The sequence below is a fragment of the Brachyistius frenatus genome, unplaced genomic scaffold (assembly GCF_029030835.1).
Source record: "Brachyistius frenatus isolate BFR_SWC_R1_liver_20210118 unplaced genomic scaffold, ASM2903083v1 Contig_41, whole genome shotgun sequence".
Lineage (NCBI taxonomy): Eukaryota > Metazoa > Chordata > Actinopteri > Embiotocidae > Brachyistius > Brachyistius frenatus.
The window spans coordinates 2455907-2471253 of NW_027210640.1; the positions used below are offsets into that span (position 1 = coordinate 2455907).

Below are 15347 nucleotides of genomic sequence, written 5' to 3' on the forward strand. Positions count from 1 at the left end.
CATTAGTGATGTTTTATTGCCTTTTTTACATGAGTCTGCGAACATGGCGGGGGGTTTCTCAGGACGTGACCTCAGGTTGACCTCCGACCTTTCCTGTCACCTTGTAGCAGCCCCAGAGTTACATAACGCCGGCTGATTCCTGCAGCAGCACGGGTGAAGCTGCTCTGAATGGAGTTTTGGTATCCATAGCTCTTATTGTAAATTTTTACGGTTAAGAATAAGAGTCTGGCTGCATTACTGCACAAGGAAGCGTCACGCTGTTACATAAAGAGGTCCGCCCCAGTCCTTAAAAATGCCCACAAAACACGAAGCAGTTCATCTGATGATGACAATCGAATACTCGTGTTGCACATGATTCTTCCAAATGTTCACTTTAACATATATGAACTATATACTACTCCTCTTCATATAGAGAAAGTACAGCAATGGCAATGACTAAATATAAAAACCTGGTCTAAACTTTCTTGCACACTGAACTATTGCTGTAATTCAGGAAATACCAACTACGTACTGGGCTTCCCGGCAGCCACCTTTGAGGGATTCTTCTTCTCTAATCTTTGCATTTGTGCGAGACAAATCTGATATTTTACTTCTTAAAATGAAACCCTGAGAGGTCTTGAGGGGAGATGGTTCAGGTATCTGAAATGTGACAAAGGGCTCCAACTAGGCACTGCTTTTATGTAACAATAACAAGCCAAAAAGGTTGGGAACCATTTAATCTTGACAATGAATTATATCTGTATGCTTTCCATGTTAAATGTTAATCTGAAAGGTTAGCTGCTTGAAAGATGGAATGTGTCTGATCCTTTTATTCTTAAAACCTAAAAATGATTTGTTTTTCATCAGCTCTCACTGTGAAAGCACTTTTTTTGCTCAATCACCTGACAGCAATTGATAGTGCTTCATCTAAAACTGTACGTAAAGCAAAGAAAAATTGTAATATCAAAGAGTAGGCAACATATAGACGACACAGACACCACCCAGACACAAAGTTTCTCTAACTTTTATTTAAAGTTTAAGTTGTTTTCATCTCAGTGGAAAAAGCAGCACTTTTTTTTCACAGTGCTTTATTCTCATTTAAATTTCTGATTCAGATGTATTTGTATTTTCTGTTTCTTTCTGATTGAAATAAGGTTTGGTGAACGAACAGAAATCGCCCTTACACCCAGTAACACAACTACTGATGTGGAGCGAAGGCCGTCCGAAGGCGACCCTGCAGCTCCTAAACGTGGATCACCACACAGCGTTGAGCACAGATGTTCACAGACACATAAATAAACAGGTTTCAAATGTCCAGGTTGGGCTGCAACGTGAAACATTTGTCATGGTATTTACAGAGTCCTCGTGCTGTGTAAAAAACACCGAAAGCACCTAATAGAAAGGGTCTCATTTGGCAAAACATCAAACTGCCCCTTTCCTTGGAGAGGAATGGGAGGTCCCATCATGCGGAGGCCATGAGGGCGAGTCAGATGCAGTTTCATCGGGGCAGCGTGGCGTCCTACTCGGCTTTCTTGGCCTTCCTCTTGCGACCGCCGTCGCTCAGCTCCTCCTTGGTTTTGAGAGGTGAAGACGGGGCGACAGCGGCGACATGGTGGTGGTCTTCCTCACCACCACCCAGAGGAGAGCCGAACAGCAGATGGCAAATCCAGGACTCGATGAGGGCGAAGGGAGAGCCGTGAGAGTGTCGGGCGGTCATCGCCACCTGAGAGGACACAAAGAGAGGCTGATGGTTAGAGAAGACTTGCCTCATTTTGGATTATTAAAAAGGCACTGAATTTATACATTGAAATCAGTTTCTTGGAAAGTCTCCACTGTGATTTGTGTTTGGGATTGAAACTGAGACTGAAAAGTGTGAGGACTTTGACACTGAACACAGTTCAGTTCAGCTCAGTTTTATCCCTCATGTAGGTTAACACAGGATCAGCGGTACCATGAGATGCATTGGACGAGAAAAGCAGGTCAGTTTAGCAATAAGAGAATTAGAAATATATACAATTTTGAATATAAAATAAAGACAGTAAAATATGAGACCACATACATGTATGAAAATGAGGATTTATTAGATCAAATTTAAAGTGAAGGGTGTAGTTGTGCATTTGCAAATGTGGATGTTTGAAAATATTTTTCCACCAGGTTTGATGTCCTGAATTCAATTACAAACTCAAGGCCACAAATCACGACAGATTTTTACCATTAATTCATCCTTTCCGTAAGTGGTATTTCGGCTGTAATCACATGACCCGCTCATAAAGTAAAAACATCCTGGTTTTAAATGAAACAAAACCAATATCAGAAATTTAGTGCTAAACATACCTTGCTTGTGGCCATGAAGAGGGTGAAGACGAGGATGAGGTTGCTCTTGGACACGGGCAGCCAGTGAGCCTCCTGCAGGGTGAAGAGGATGGCTCCGTACAGGCTGGCTTTGGTCGGGCTGCCGAGACGAAAGACAAACCATCATTAAAACACACGACGGAAGCAGAGATTAAAAGATGATAACATGAAGTCTATTTAACATTCGGTAAGAAAACCTGCGGTGCTTTATTTACATTTTCATTTCATGTGAGAGGATTGAGGATTTGATGTTCCTCTGTGGATGGAAAAATCAATGTGACAAAGATAAATAATAAATTGTTTTCGAGATAAAACTCAGACAATTTTTCTTATTAAAGATAAAAATCTGTCTTCTAGTGTCATTTTAGATGCTACCACTGGGGGGCATCAAAGTCATTAAATGTCAAATTGTATACATGATTGACCTCAACAAAGTGTTTTATGTCCTGTTTTATGTCTCTTCTGATCACAGTCACCTGATTTTGTGAATGATAGTGTTTTTTTGTGTGTTTTTTTTACACATCCAAGGTGGCAGTAATTATGAGTATATTATCACCGCACACTCACAATGACATGTTGAGGATCTCGTTGGTCTCGGGCCGCCACACACCGCGCAGCAGCTGCTCAAAATTGGAAATAAGAGCCACTCCAGATCCTGGGAGGGTAAAAATAGACAGTGGAAAAATGAGGACAAAAAAAGTCTTGTGTGTTTCGAGTCACTGCTCTTATCTTGCTGCAGCTGCCCCCCCCCTCCCCCTTCACACACACACACACTCACACACACACACACACACACACACACACACACACACACACACACAGATCTGCCTCCATAAGTTGTTGCACATGAACATTTTACTTTGTTTCTGATTTCAAACATCAGACTTGTCGAACAGTTTTATGAAATGACATCTAAAATGTTAATATATGATTTATATAAATCTAGTGAGCTACTAAGCAGTACAGATTGGTCATTGAGAACATGTGCACGTGCACGCACCACTTGAGCCTGCAGCTTTCAAAGTCCCTCCATGCACATGTGCAGCTCATTCATGTTTAAATCTGCCTGTGAACTGATGGTGTTGCTCTGCCACTGAGCGCAGCTGTCAGCTCACAGCCACAGCAAGACAAGGCTGCAGATGCACGTAGAAATACTAAAGACGGTCTTCAAGTTAAAGCAGCTGCCACAAAACAGTTGATAGATTGACCACTCAGCTGATTTTTAAAACAACTGTCAATGAACAAGTTTGTCATGTGTCACCAAATGTGTGTCTGGTCATCAGCTCACTTTCAGGTACTTTGTTGTTCGTAAACATCATAAATCTCTCATTCAGTGATGGCGTAAACAACAAAATCTGATTGCCGTGACATTTATAAGAGCCACATTTAAGGTTGATTCATTTTCAACTGTAATGCTCACACTTTAGAAACACACAAAACAACACCGACCTTTGACGTATCCAACGATCACCATGATGAAGAAGCCGTGGTGGTAGGCGTGGGAGGCGTGGTGAACACCTGCGGCGATCTTACGAGAGCGTACGACTTCCTTCAGGGCGACCAACACCAGCTTGACGGGCAGGAAAGCCACACATTTATAGAAGAGGTTCAGCGGGCAGTAAAAGATGAGGTACCTGCGTTTGTGTTTGACAGCGACACAGAGAAATGATGGAGAAATAAATATTAGATTTGATCCTGAACTTTCTATTGAACAATAAAGGGTCAGTTCACTCAAAAACTCATTTCCTCAATAATAATAGAAGCACTGTGCAAATAGATTAGACTTTACCTGCAATCCCCCTAAAAAACTGATGTGAATGGCATCTGAAAATTACATTTAAAAGCTTGAGGATATTGCTTGATTTACAGAAAACAATATTAAAGAACTTGCAATGAAAAAACTTTCTGAATGTTTGATTCAAAAGAAAATAGTTCCGAATGAAAACTGACACAGAGGATCTCAGAAAAGTGTCTCGTGACAAAGATGCCCCAAAATTTTGCTGTTAAGTAAAAACAAATACTCCTAAATCCCTCCAAAATATGCATTATCTGAGTATCCTTTCTGGTATTTGGTCTCCTGGTCACACTGCAGGTTTAAATCCTGACCTAAGTTACTACGTTTGGTCAGACTGACTGATCAAACAATCACAGAGAGGGACTACTTTATCACGACCTGAAAGCAGGTGAAAGCAGATTTATCCACGTGACCTCGAAAGAGAATCTCCTCCTCTGTGAAGGCTGAAGTTGCTCTAGGTTTCTTTTTCTCACCAGACAGCTGAGGCCAGCAGGATGTGGCTGTTGTGTTGGAAATAGTCTAGGGGGCTGCTTCCAAGCATGATGTCCGCCAAGATGTAACTACCAAAGCAGTAGAGCATGGCGCAGAGCCAGGAGGCCACGGGACTCCTGCGAGAAACCTCCACCGAGCCTGCAACAGAGCGCGCGAACTGTCAGCAACACGATAAAATGAAAGGGCGGGAAAATGAAAATATCACAGCAGGTGGACGAAAGGGACTCTAAGTTTAAGGAGGCTGATAACACTGGCACTTTGTGTGTGTGTTTGTGGTTGTGTTTGACTTATATTTTCAGTTTCCCCCATGGCACAGAGAAGCAAACAAAAACAATGCACAATTTTGTCCTGCCTTAAGGAGCTGCAGGGGCTCTAACTTATAATTAGAGGGTTGTTTTTTTTGCCCACTCGGTTGATTCATTTATAAAACAATGTATAGATGTGATTAAATGCAGGTAAATAATTCCAACGAAGAGAAGAAAAAAAAAACGTATCATTTTGGCGACTCCTAGTGGTAGGATCCAAAAGGACATGAGCAAAATGTTTTGCCTAAAATGTAATTTGAAAAAAAAGTCTGTCAGCTCCTTCAGACCAAACTGTTCCTGCTGACCTTCAGAAATGACTATCAGTGGAGACCTCCCGTGTCTGTGAGCTGTATCTTTGTCTACACCCAGTCTATCACTTCAGGTCACGCCCTGATAATACGCCTTTTTATCCTAAACTAATAATGACTGAAGACGACTCATTCACGAGTTGACAAATGAGTCTTCAAAAGACACAGACTCGAACAGCTGTTTCAACTGACTTTATGTTTTATGTCAGGTAATTTACAGTTGATTAAAAAAACAACCATACATGACGACTGACAATGTGCAACACAAGTATTTGTTAAAATTATTAATCAAACCAATTTCTAAATAAGAATGCAAAGTACAATAAACTGCAGCAGAAATGTTCAGGCTTCATGCTGTGCAACAACTAACTGCTACCGACAAACTACAGTCTGTCAAACTGACCTAAGGAAAGTGAAGTCAGCCATGTGGCTGTAGTACAAATGAGCATGCAGCAACACAGTCTGAGGCGCAGGAAGAAGAAGAATTCAGAGAAATAACTGAATAAATGTTATATTTATCTTTAAAAATATTGTCACGGCACGTTTATTTACATACTGTAGCACCATTCAGACACAAGGCAATTCAAGGTGGTTTACAGAGGCATAGAAATACAAATGTACATTAAATAATAATTTAATTCACGTAATTGTTAATTCTTTTATTTTGAAGGTGCTGGACAGCTCAGGCACATCAGGTGAAGGCAGGTGGTTTGTTATCAGGGCAAGTGAGGCAGCAGGCGCCATTGTTTTTGTTTGCTAGAAATAAACTGCATGAACCTTTATACTCGGCCGGACAAATGACTTATTTTCCCTGCGTAAGATTTATTCCTTTGTGCCTCAGTGGCTGTCTGAATCTGACTTTAATTTATTTGATTTATCATTTAGTTTGCGGACAATTGCGACTGCAATGGCATTAAATGAATATACTTAAGTTCAGTACCTCAAAATTCTACCAAGCTTGAGTGAATGTACTTTGTTACTCTCCATGAAAGTCCTGTAATTCCAATAATGTTGCATGCAACCTCTATGAACATGATAACATCAGACAAACCACACAAATGTTAAATGTTTATATGTATAAAGTATGACATAACTTAAAGACAGTATGTATATCCTGTGTGAGTACAGACTTACAACATTGTTAAACAGTAAATGGAGATGTGAGCGCAAATCTCCAACAACAGGTGGGTGAGGGTGTCGCGGCGCGACTGGCGCTCCGTTTGAAAGCAACCCGATCCTGAGGACCGTCGCCCTAAAAATACCCTCTGCTCAACTGCTCCTCCTGCCTCACAACTGTCGATCCTGCCTTAACCTTTGACCCCACACTCGCCTCTCCTTCCTCCTCCTCCTCCTCCTCCTCCTCCTCCTCACGTCACCCGATAAAAAACTCATTCATGTGCTCTCCTAGCATATGGTGTGAACTCTCTGCTCACACATGTATGCAGGGAGTGGTGAATGTAATGTTGGCAGCGTCAGTCATTTGACTGTAAAATATTAGATATGAAAATAAGACACAGTATAGCAGTTGCAGTCACGACGTCGGCCACATGCGTCACTCAGCCGGTGCTCTGATGAAACTAAAATACAGGTGAATGACCTATAACTTTAAAACAAGCATCTTCTGCGTGGTTTTGACCCGTTTGTATTTAATACAAAATGCAACAATGTGTTGACAAAAAACTGAGCCGACTACCATGATAATGTGAGCATCAGTGTAGAGATGCATCTGCTTTTTTACGCCATTAAAACGTTGACGTCGCTTGAGGCAGCAGCAGTTCGAATATGCAAATATCAGAAATGTAAATCAGATGAGTAAAATCTTTGGAGTTCCCTTTTGAAGGTGACACTGTGCACTAGCTTAGATGAAGAGATCATTTACTCCTAACCAAACCTCATTCATTATTTATTCACTTTTAACACAGTAACGTGATGACTTCGCCACAGGCCACTTAACTAATTATTGCAGATATATTGTAGATCAAAAGACTGCAGAATATCTATTAACTTTCCCTAATAAAATTGGTTTAAATCAAGTTTCCAAAAGCCAAATGGTTACATTTTGGGGGCCCAAATGGTTTTTTTTGTGACTCCTCATTGCAAAGTGACTGGAGCACCACAGTTGAGGAAAACATGGGAGATGATCAAATGAAGATTACATTTTTGCTCCAAACTACAAAATACAACTCATGTTGTATGAAGTTTTAAGGGACTCGATGGACCTCTCAGGCTCCTTTTATAACCGGTTAAGAGGCTGGGATGTGTCTCATGCTGTCTCACAAGTGACAGGAAAGTGACTGAACCTTCCTGTCACAGTGAACTTTTACCTCAGGGTGAGGAAAACGTGTTCTAATGGCTCTGATGGACCTTAATGTCATGTTCGACTGTTGGCTCAACAGCTTATTCCATGTTTCCCATGCAGCGCAAACACACCCAAACTGCAGCCTACAAGTGTGAGGCCCACTGACTCTTGTCTATTTCAGGCTCTTCTATTTATTACTTAAGTCACTGGTATGCACAGGCCGTCTCTCGGGTTTCATCCTCCTCCTTGGAGTGCGTTGCTCAAAAGACGTTAAATCTTGGAAAATATCGAGCTCCACCTAAAGCTGAGTGCCTTAATCTCCTCCAGTGATTTCCCTCAGAGTGAATGAGGTCAGGCTGCTGCAGCAACACACATTCCCCCACAGAAAGCAAAGCAGGCAGAGCTGCAGCCATGGCTTTATGTAACAGGTCATGCTTTATAAGGATAGGGCACTATAGAGATAACAGCACGGGAAAGTCCTTGTAGGGGTATCCAGGGCAATGTACAGGCTGCACAAAAATTTGATGCATAATAAAATGCACTTATTATTCAAATGACAGAGTTTCTCATCTCAGTTCATACTTCTAAGTTTTAAAGTGTTTACATGTTGTTGAAAATATGTTATTCTCGACATATTTTGACTTTGTGTTTTTATAAATAGCTGTGTTTACACACAGGTCTGTTAGTGCGAAGCATGGACCTGCCACACAGCATGCAGTATGGATTCTAATAATTATGTTGATTAAATAGTAATAAAGTGAATAGATACGCAGTGAAAGCAAACAGAAAAGTGTCAACAAACAAACTCACCCGGCTCATATTTGAGGTAGAGGATGGACACGATGTAATAAGCGAGGTCAAACACAGGAAACATTCCCATTTTGGAGAAAGCTTGGGCAAAATCGCCCAAATTAAGAACCGCCAGCACTTCCATGTTGCCTATCTGACAAGTAACGGATTAATTATTTTTTTTTAATTTTTTAATTCCTGCTGCGCAGTCTGGCTCGGAATACCCTCCAAACCCGGTCCACCGATTCTCCACCAAGCCCCCCAGTCTCGACAGTGAAAGCCTGTGACACTCAAGCTCGCCTATTAATACCACTCATCTCCACAGCCTCAGCAGCAGCATCATCATCATCGTGCCAACTGCTCCGCTTCTTTCTTTTTTTTTTCGACGGCAGGAAGGTTTCAGCTGCTTCAGCCGCTCCAAACCTGCGGAGAAAAACAAAAAGCTCGTCCGGCTGTCTTCATCGTGTTCAACTGGGTCACATGAAGACGCTGCGGGAGACGCGACAAAAGCCCCGATACACGCGTCCGCGCTTGATACGGACAAAGATTCATTCACTCGGTCATAAAATCAACAACAGCATCCCACAATCCGCATCGGATCCTGCACCGAGTCTGACTCAGACAAATGATCGCCTCTAATTCATTCCCACATTGTTTGTTTTACCTTCTTCCGGCTGCTGCAGACATGTTGAGGTGAAAGAAGCAGCAGTTTTACCAAACCTGCCGAAATAAACAGCAACCCGATATGTTTTTGTTGTTTTAAAAATGAATTAATTTTTTTTATTTTCTCCGTTTTTGCCTTTTTAATTCTCGTGATTATTAATCAAAGCAGTGACCTCTACCTCCACCAGGCGGCGTCACAGCTACACATTTAAAAACGGGTTTTCCAGGAGCAAGAAAGAAAGGTTGAAATAATAGGCTGTATATTTGTCATCTGCCGAACAACACCTACCAGTTTTTGCATCCTCATTTTAAATCTGTACCTCAGACATCGACTTGTAGTTATTAAAGTAAAAAAAATAATTTAAAAATCAATATTGGAGATGTCAAATCCTCATCACTGCTGTGAATACAGGTGAATCACTTGTTAAAGAAGTCTTTAAACTTTGCTGAAAATAAATAATTCACTTTGTAAATAGATTATTTCCTTTATTGAATATTGTTCACACTATAGAAATATAGATCCCAGTTCTTGTTGTTTTATGTTAGTCTGTTGTTAATGAGCTGGAAGAATCTTTTCATTCTGACTTCATTTTTTTCTTCTGTACTCCTGACTGCATCTGTCTATGTTAAATGATGAATGAGTCTCATACTTTGTTGTATTTTATAGAATTTTTTTTTTTTTTTTTGCTGTTGTTGTGAAGAGCAGGTCTGGAGGTGGAGCTGACAGGAGGAACAGGAAGTAGGAGGAGACTGATTAAATACAGGCTTGAGTTCACCTGCAGCAGAGCTCTGTGCTTTCCTTCTGGATACAATTGTTTGGCTGACTGAAATGTGAGTTTCTTAGTTATTAGGACATTTATATTTACAGTACTTGATAGTCAGGATGATAGTGATGGCGAGTACATTATGTTAGTTTTTCTCAAGCACCGTGTAGACAGGTATTCACTTCTTTTCTACGGTCGTATATGGTGGTGGATCGTTGTGGCCCTGCTGCCAACAAAGGGTGATTTATTATACTTTTAATATGAAAACTTATTTTTTTATTAAAAAATAATAACACATTTAAAACAAAGTGTGTTTACACTTACTTACAGCGCACTGATAGAAATATATTCATGAAGCCGGGACAGTAAACAAAAAGGATGCATACTAACAATTAAAAGGCCCAAACAGAACAGACAGTTCACATCAAGTTGACGTTGATCTCATCTGTTGTAACAAGTCAGGATCCCGGTGGAAGTCCAGCTGATGCAAACGTTGATCACGATCCAAACAATCTGCGTGGATTGAAGACATTCAGCTGGTTAGAAAAGCATCAAGTTCACAGCTCTTTTTCTTTGTAAACTCTATTTTGGAAAAATGTCAACCGCAGGACGAGACGGGATGAAGAAATGTGAGGTGGAGCTGACTTTTTTTGATGTGCTGGTAATTAAGTTTCCCACAACGATGGAGCTTTGTGACACAGAGGAAGCTTTCTGAAAATCAAGTCTTCAGCCACACAATCAAACACGCGTTAGTGGGATGGACTCGTCGTTGGTTTCAGCTCTTCGTGGTATTTACCAACATCAAGAGATGTCAACACACCGAGTCAGAAACTGTCAAAACTTAAGGTTTGTTCACTGGTATTGACGAACAAAGTCTCACTCACAGGACCATGCAGAACATGATGAAGATGTTCCACAGAGCGATGAAGATCCGGAAGTAGCGCAGGCTGAGCAGAAACTCTCTGATGTTGTCACCTGAAAGACACACCGGTTATTTGAAAACGACACACACACCGGTTTCATCTTGTTCGATCTCTTTTTCTTTTGCAACGCGCACCTGTTGTCGGTGCTCTGGACTCATCTCCAAATCCCTGCGTCGCCTTCTTTTTGCTGCAAAAAAACCCAAAACATCCACAGTTAACCTCCATCTTACTGCTCCGTTACACGGGTCGAGTTCAAAGTAGGAAACGTACTCACAGCTTGAAATTCAGCACAGCCCCTGCGTTCACCAGCAAAGTTCTGCAGAGAGAGAGAGAGAGAGAGAGAGAACACGTGTTTGTTGACAGGTAATCGTTGTGTTTACCTGCCGTGCTAACGAGCGTGACACGTTGTGCCGTTGCACCGCTATCTACCTGGAAAAAAAAAAAACAAAAAAAAACAGTTCTCAATAATCCACACACGGAACAACTCGGATAAATAATGTGTGACAAACTGAATAAATTACCCGAATATCAAAAGATCCGTGGTCGTCTTGTTCACATCGTAGAAATGGTTCAAGTCAAAGGCGCTTCACTTCCGTGTTTTGCAACGCAAGCAGGAATGTGACCAATGAGATACCAGTAACCGTGACAACGTACATGAGGGTTTTGTGACCAATGAGATACCAGTAACCGTGACAACGTACATGAATGAGGGTTTTATGCCCTGACTTTTGACTGCAGCTTACAATCTTCCCGAACAGCACCAATTGATGTGAAGGTTACGGTTAAGTGAATGAGAGGACCCGGTTTTTTTTTGGTTTTTTTGCCACACAAATGACCAGTCTGTCTTAAATTATATTTAAAAAGAAAATACTAAATGTGTCTTTGGGTTACACAATGTTTATTTTTTTTTTTTACATAATTTGTAATTTAATTTTAATGGGTATTCGTATGCTTGCTTTTGGAAACATTATTAAAAGAGAACAAAGATGGTAAGACAGACCAGCAATTTGGTGGGACTTTTCTTTCTTCTTCTTTTTTTTGTCCATCCATTAAATGAACCGGATCCGTCACAGTCGCGCTTTATTCGGGAATGTTGTAACTTGCAGTCAAAACTCAGGGCACGAAAACCCTCTTCCGGTTTGTCGGGTCACTGGTCTCCCATTGGTCACATTCTTGATTGCGTTGCCAAACACGGAAGTGGGGCGACTGTGATGTGAAGATGATCGCTGATCTGTTGATATTCGGGTAATTTATTCCGTTTGTTACACATTTGACAGAGAAACGCATTTTATTTCGCGGACGTGTTCTGCGTGCGGGTTGTCCAGAAATCAAGCAAACTGTTTTTGTTTCGTTTTATGGCGGTGCAACGGCACAACGTGTCACGCTAACTAGCTCTGTTGCTAACGCCAGCTCAGCAGCTAACGACGTTAGCACGGCAGGTAAACACAACGATTACCTGTCAACAAACACGTGTTCTCTCTCTCTCTCTCTCTCTCTCTGCAGAACTTTGCTGGTGAACGCAGGGGCTGTGCTGAATTTCAAGCTGTGAGTACGTTTCCTACTTTGAACTCGACCCGTGTAACGGAGCAGTAAGATGGAGGTTAACTGTGGATGTTTTTTTGTTTTTTTTTTGCAGCAAAAAGAAGGCGGCGCAGGGATTTGGAGATGAGTCCAGAGCACCGACAACAGGTGCGCGTTGCAAAAAAAAAAAAAAAAAAAAGAGATCGAACAAGATGAAACCGGTGTTGTGTGTCGTTTTCAAATAACCGGTGTGTCTTTCAGGTGACAACATCAGAGAGTTTCTGCTCAGCCTGCGCTACTTCCGGATCTTCATCGCTCTGTGGAACATCTTCATCATGTTCTGCATGGTCCTGTGAGTGAGACTTTGTTCGTCAATACCAGTGAACAAACCTTAAGTTTTGACAGTTTCTGACTCGGTGTGTTGACATCTCTTGATGTTGGTAAATACCACGAAGAGCTGAAACCAACGACGAGTCCATCCCACTAACGCGTGTTTGATTGTGTGGCTGAAGACTTGATTTTCAGAAAGCTTCCTCTGTGTCACAAAGCTCCATCGTTGTGGGAAACTTAATTACCAGCACATCAAAAAAAGTCAGCTCCACCTCACATTTCTTCATCCTGTCTCGTCCTGCGGTGCTGCAGCTCTGCTGCAGTTTGACATTTTTCCAAAATAGAGTTTACAAAGAAAAAGAGCTGTGAACTTGATGCTTTTCTAACCAGCTGAATGTCTTCAATCCACGCAGATTGTTTGGATCGTGATCAACGTTTTGCATCAGCTGGACTTCCACCGGGATCCTGACTTGTTACAACAGATGAGATCAACGTCAACTTGATGTGAACTGTCTGTTCTGTTTGGGCCTTTTAATTGTTAGTATGCATCCTTTTTGTTTACTGTCCCGGTTTCATTAATATATTTCTATCAGTGCAGACTTCATATATTTATTTTCTCCTTTGGAAGTCGTATTTCAGTTACGTTGTAACTGTACTGTCTTTGCTGGATACGTGTTGGTTTGTGCTTCATAATGGATCATGAGCCGTTTTCTGCAGCAGTCTGCGTGCTCGTTAAAGAAACACCAGACTCATCCTTTTATTCCTTTTATCTGCACAACCGTCAATTCAGATGGATTCAACAGAGGAGTCAATGACGTTTGTCTCTGTATGAACTCTACGTCTCGTTTGTCAGTGAGAAACGGGACAAACGCCTCCAGTTTTACTCGTCAGCTGGTACGAGTGTTGTGGGTAGTCTCTTAATCAAAACCAATCTCATTTTCTTTTATTCTGGGGAATATGTGCTGTAAGTAAATGTATATACACGGTTTTAAATGTCATAATTCTTAATAACAAAAAATAGAAAGTTGTGTATTAAAAGTTTGTTACCTGACTCTGTTGACAGTAGGGACACAACGATCCACCTCTGACCTTAATAAGTGGATCAAGTACTAACTTTATATAGTATGAAACATTTAACGTACCACTGTACAGTGTCATGTATTTTTAATATCAACATTCAATCAAACTGCTTCTGAGAATGAATAAAAAGTGGTTTCAGACATTTAACTGTTCAGCTGTAAATGCTGTCTGCTCCTTTTGTGCTTCCTGTTGATGAGATAACATTGTTCATAAACATAACTTAAGTACTGAAGTATTTCAACTAGTCAGTGGGTTGTGATGGAGTTGGTGTACACTTTAATGTCCTCCTCTGACTGGAATAACTTTGAACCCTTTTCACCTTTGGTGTGTTTGATCTTTGTATTCAGTGCCAAAAAGGAAACGCTACCCAGTTAGCAGATCATGCTCGGCTTGTCATCGTGAGCGTGGTCATCAGTGACTTTATATAAAGGTGGTAGTATGCTGATGCAACATTTAGCCCGTACTGCTGTTCATCAGTGCAGCCTCACTACAGCCTCTTGGTTTTATCTGAATGTTTTCAGCATTAACATCTAACTTTTATGCAGGCTATTAGGAAGGAGGCAGATATTTGAGAGGTTTGAATTTCAAAACTTGTCCAGAGTAATAACTCAAAGATCACTTCAGTCTTTAACCCTGTAATGTGTTACAGTTTGTCACAGTGACCACAAGAGGTCAATATATTTCTTTATTGTGATATTTCTTGTCAGATTTAATACCAGAAAAATTCTATTAATAAACTTTAAAAGAGAAAATTGATCATTAAAATTAAGCAATAATAATATTTATTTGCTGACAGACATGGACATGTTTCACAGGCTTATACAAGAGCAGTTTTACCGGCACATGAAAGAAAGCAGCCTGTAAATCTTTTCTTTCTCTTACATAAAATAAAGAAAAAGACTCATTCATCATTCAAACATACAGTTTGCAGATTCAGTCAAGAATACAGAAGAGAAACTCACGTCAGACTGAAAAGATTCTTCCAGCTCATAAAACAACAAGTACTGGGACTATATATTACTATAGTGTCAACAGTATTCAACAAAGGAAAAAACATGTATTCATAAGCAAAGTTTATCAGTGACCTTTAACAAGTGATTCACATGTATTCACAGAGCAGTGATGAGGACTTAATCTGCCACAATTTACTTAGTGGTCGAAATTTAATTTGAATATTTGAAGAAATTTCCCCTCGGGGATTAATAAAGTGTATAAAATCAAAATCAAATAAAAAAAATTTTTTTTTACAGAAGTGTGAAAGTTTCCTGACACAAGAGGAAATCTTAAAACAAACACAGACAAACGTGAGCAGATTGAGGCCAAACTCCAGGTAGAAACTTTGCAGTGGAGGCGGATCAGCGAGTCAGAACTGCAGAAAGACAACTGCCAGTGAGTCCACTTACACAGAGAGTCAGAGGAGAAGGAGGAGGACGAGTTCTCTGGAACACAATATAATTTGACCTGTTTCTCGAATAAGAAATTCAAATTAAATTCAATAGCATTTTACACATTGTAACGTTTAGATTGAATTGACTGCATTACCTGATTGTCTTGTATTGTCAACAACAACAAAAATCATAAAACTAAGGCAAAGCTGGCACCAATGAAAGATTGCCCGATGGCCTAATAGCTTCACACTTAACACTTTATTGATGAGTAAATGGATTTTGATTCAATTTGAACATCTGAAAATTTGAATTAGAATTGAAAAAAAAAAAAAAAGTGTGGCTGGGTGTGTGGGCGTGGC

General features: G+C 40.6%; 3 protein-coding genes across 4 annotated transcripts; 1 reads left to right on the plus strand and 2 right to left on the minus strand.

Moving 5' to 3' along the window:
* Nucleotides 1–987: 987 nt before the first annotated feature.
* Nucleotides 988–8570, minus strand: tmem38a (transmembrane protein 38A). The gene is made up of 6 exons (XM_069702331.1): nucleotides 8341–8570; nucleotides 4600–4756; nucleotides 3781–3965; nucleotides 2899–2986; nucleotides 2314–2431; nucleotides 988–1702 (listed from the first exon to the last, which is right to left on the minus strand). Exons 1-6 carry the CDS (start codon nucleotides 8462–8464, stop codon nucleotides 1499–1501), a joined length of 876 nt encoding a protein of 291 aa, XP_069558432.1. The 5' UTR covers nucleotides 8465–8570; the 3' UTR covers nucleotides 988–1498.
* On the minus strand, nucleotides 8493–11831 carry LOC138623007 (small integral membrane protein 7-like). Its single transcript, XM_069702222.1, has 7 exons — nucleotides 11821–11831; nucleotides 11191–11253; nucleotides 10944–10985; nucleotides 10804–10856; nucleotides 10631–10721; nucleotides 8984–10259; nucleotides 8493–8742 (listed from the first exon to the last, which is right to left on the minus strand). The coding sequence occupies exons 1-6, from the start codon at nucleotides 11829–11831 to the stop codon at nucleotides 10244–10246; spliced, it is 276 nt and encodes a 91-aa protein (XP_069558323.1). The 3' UTR covers nucleotides 8493–8742; nucleotides 8984–10243.
* Nucleotides 11824–13752, plus strand: smim7 (small integral membrane protein 7). Of its 2 annotated transcripts, none has more exons than XM_069702334.1 (5): nucleotides 11824–11914; nucleotides 12173–12214; nucleotides 12306–12358; nucleotides 12452–12542; nucleotides 12934–13752. In XM_069702334.1, exons 1-5 carry the CDS (start codon nucleotides 11889–11891, stop codon nucleotides 12947–12949), a joined length of 228 nt encoding a protein of 75 aa, XP_069558435.1. In that variant the 5' UTR covers nucleotides 11824–11888; the 3' UTR covers nucleotides 12950–13752. The 2 variants fall into 2 exon arrangements, with proteins under 2 accessions (XP_069558435.1, XP_069558434.1); XM_069702333.1 differs by lacking the exon at nucleotides 12934–13752 and adding an exon at nucleotides 12703–12924.
* Nucleotides 13753–15347: the final 1595 nt, after the last annotated feature.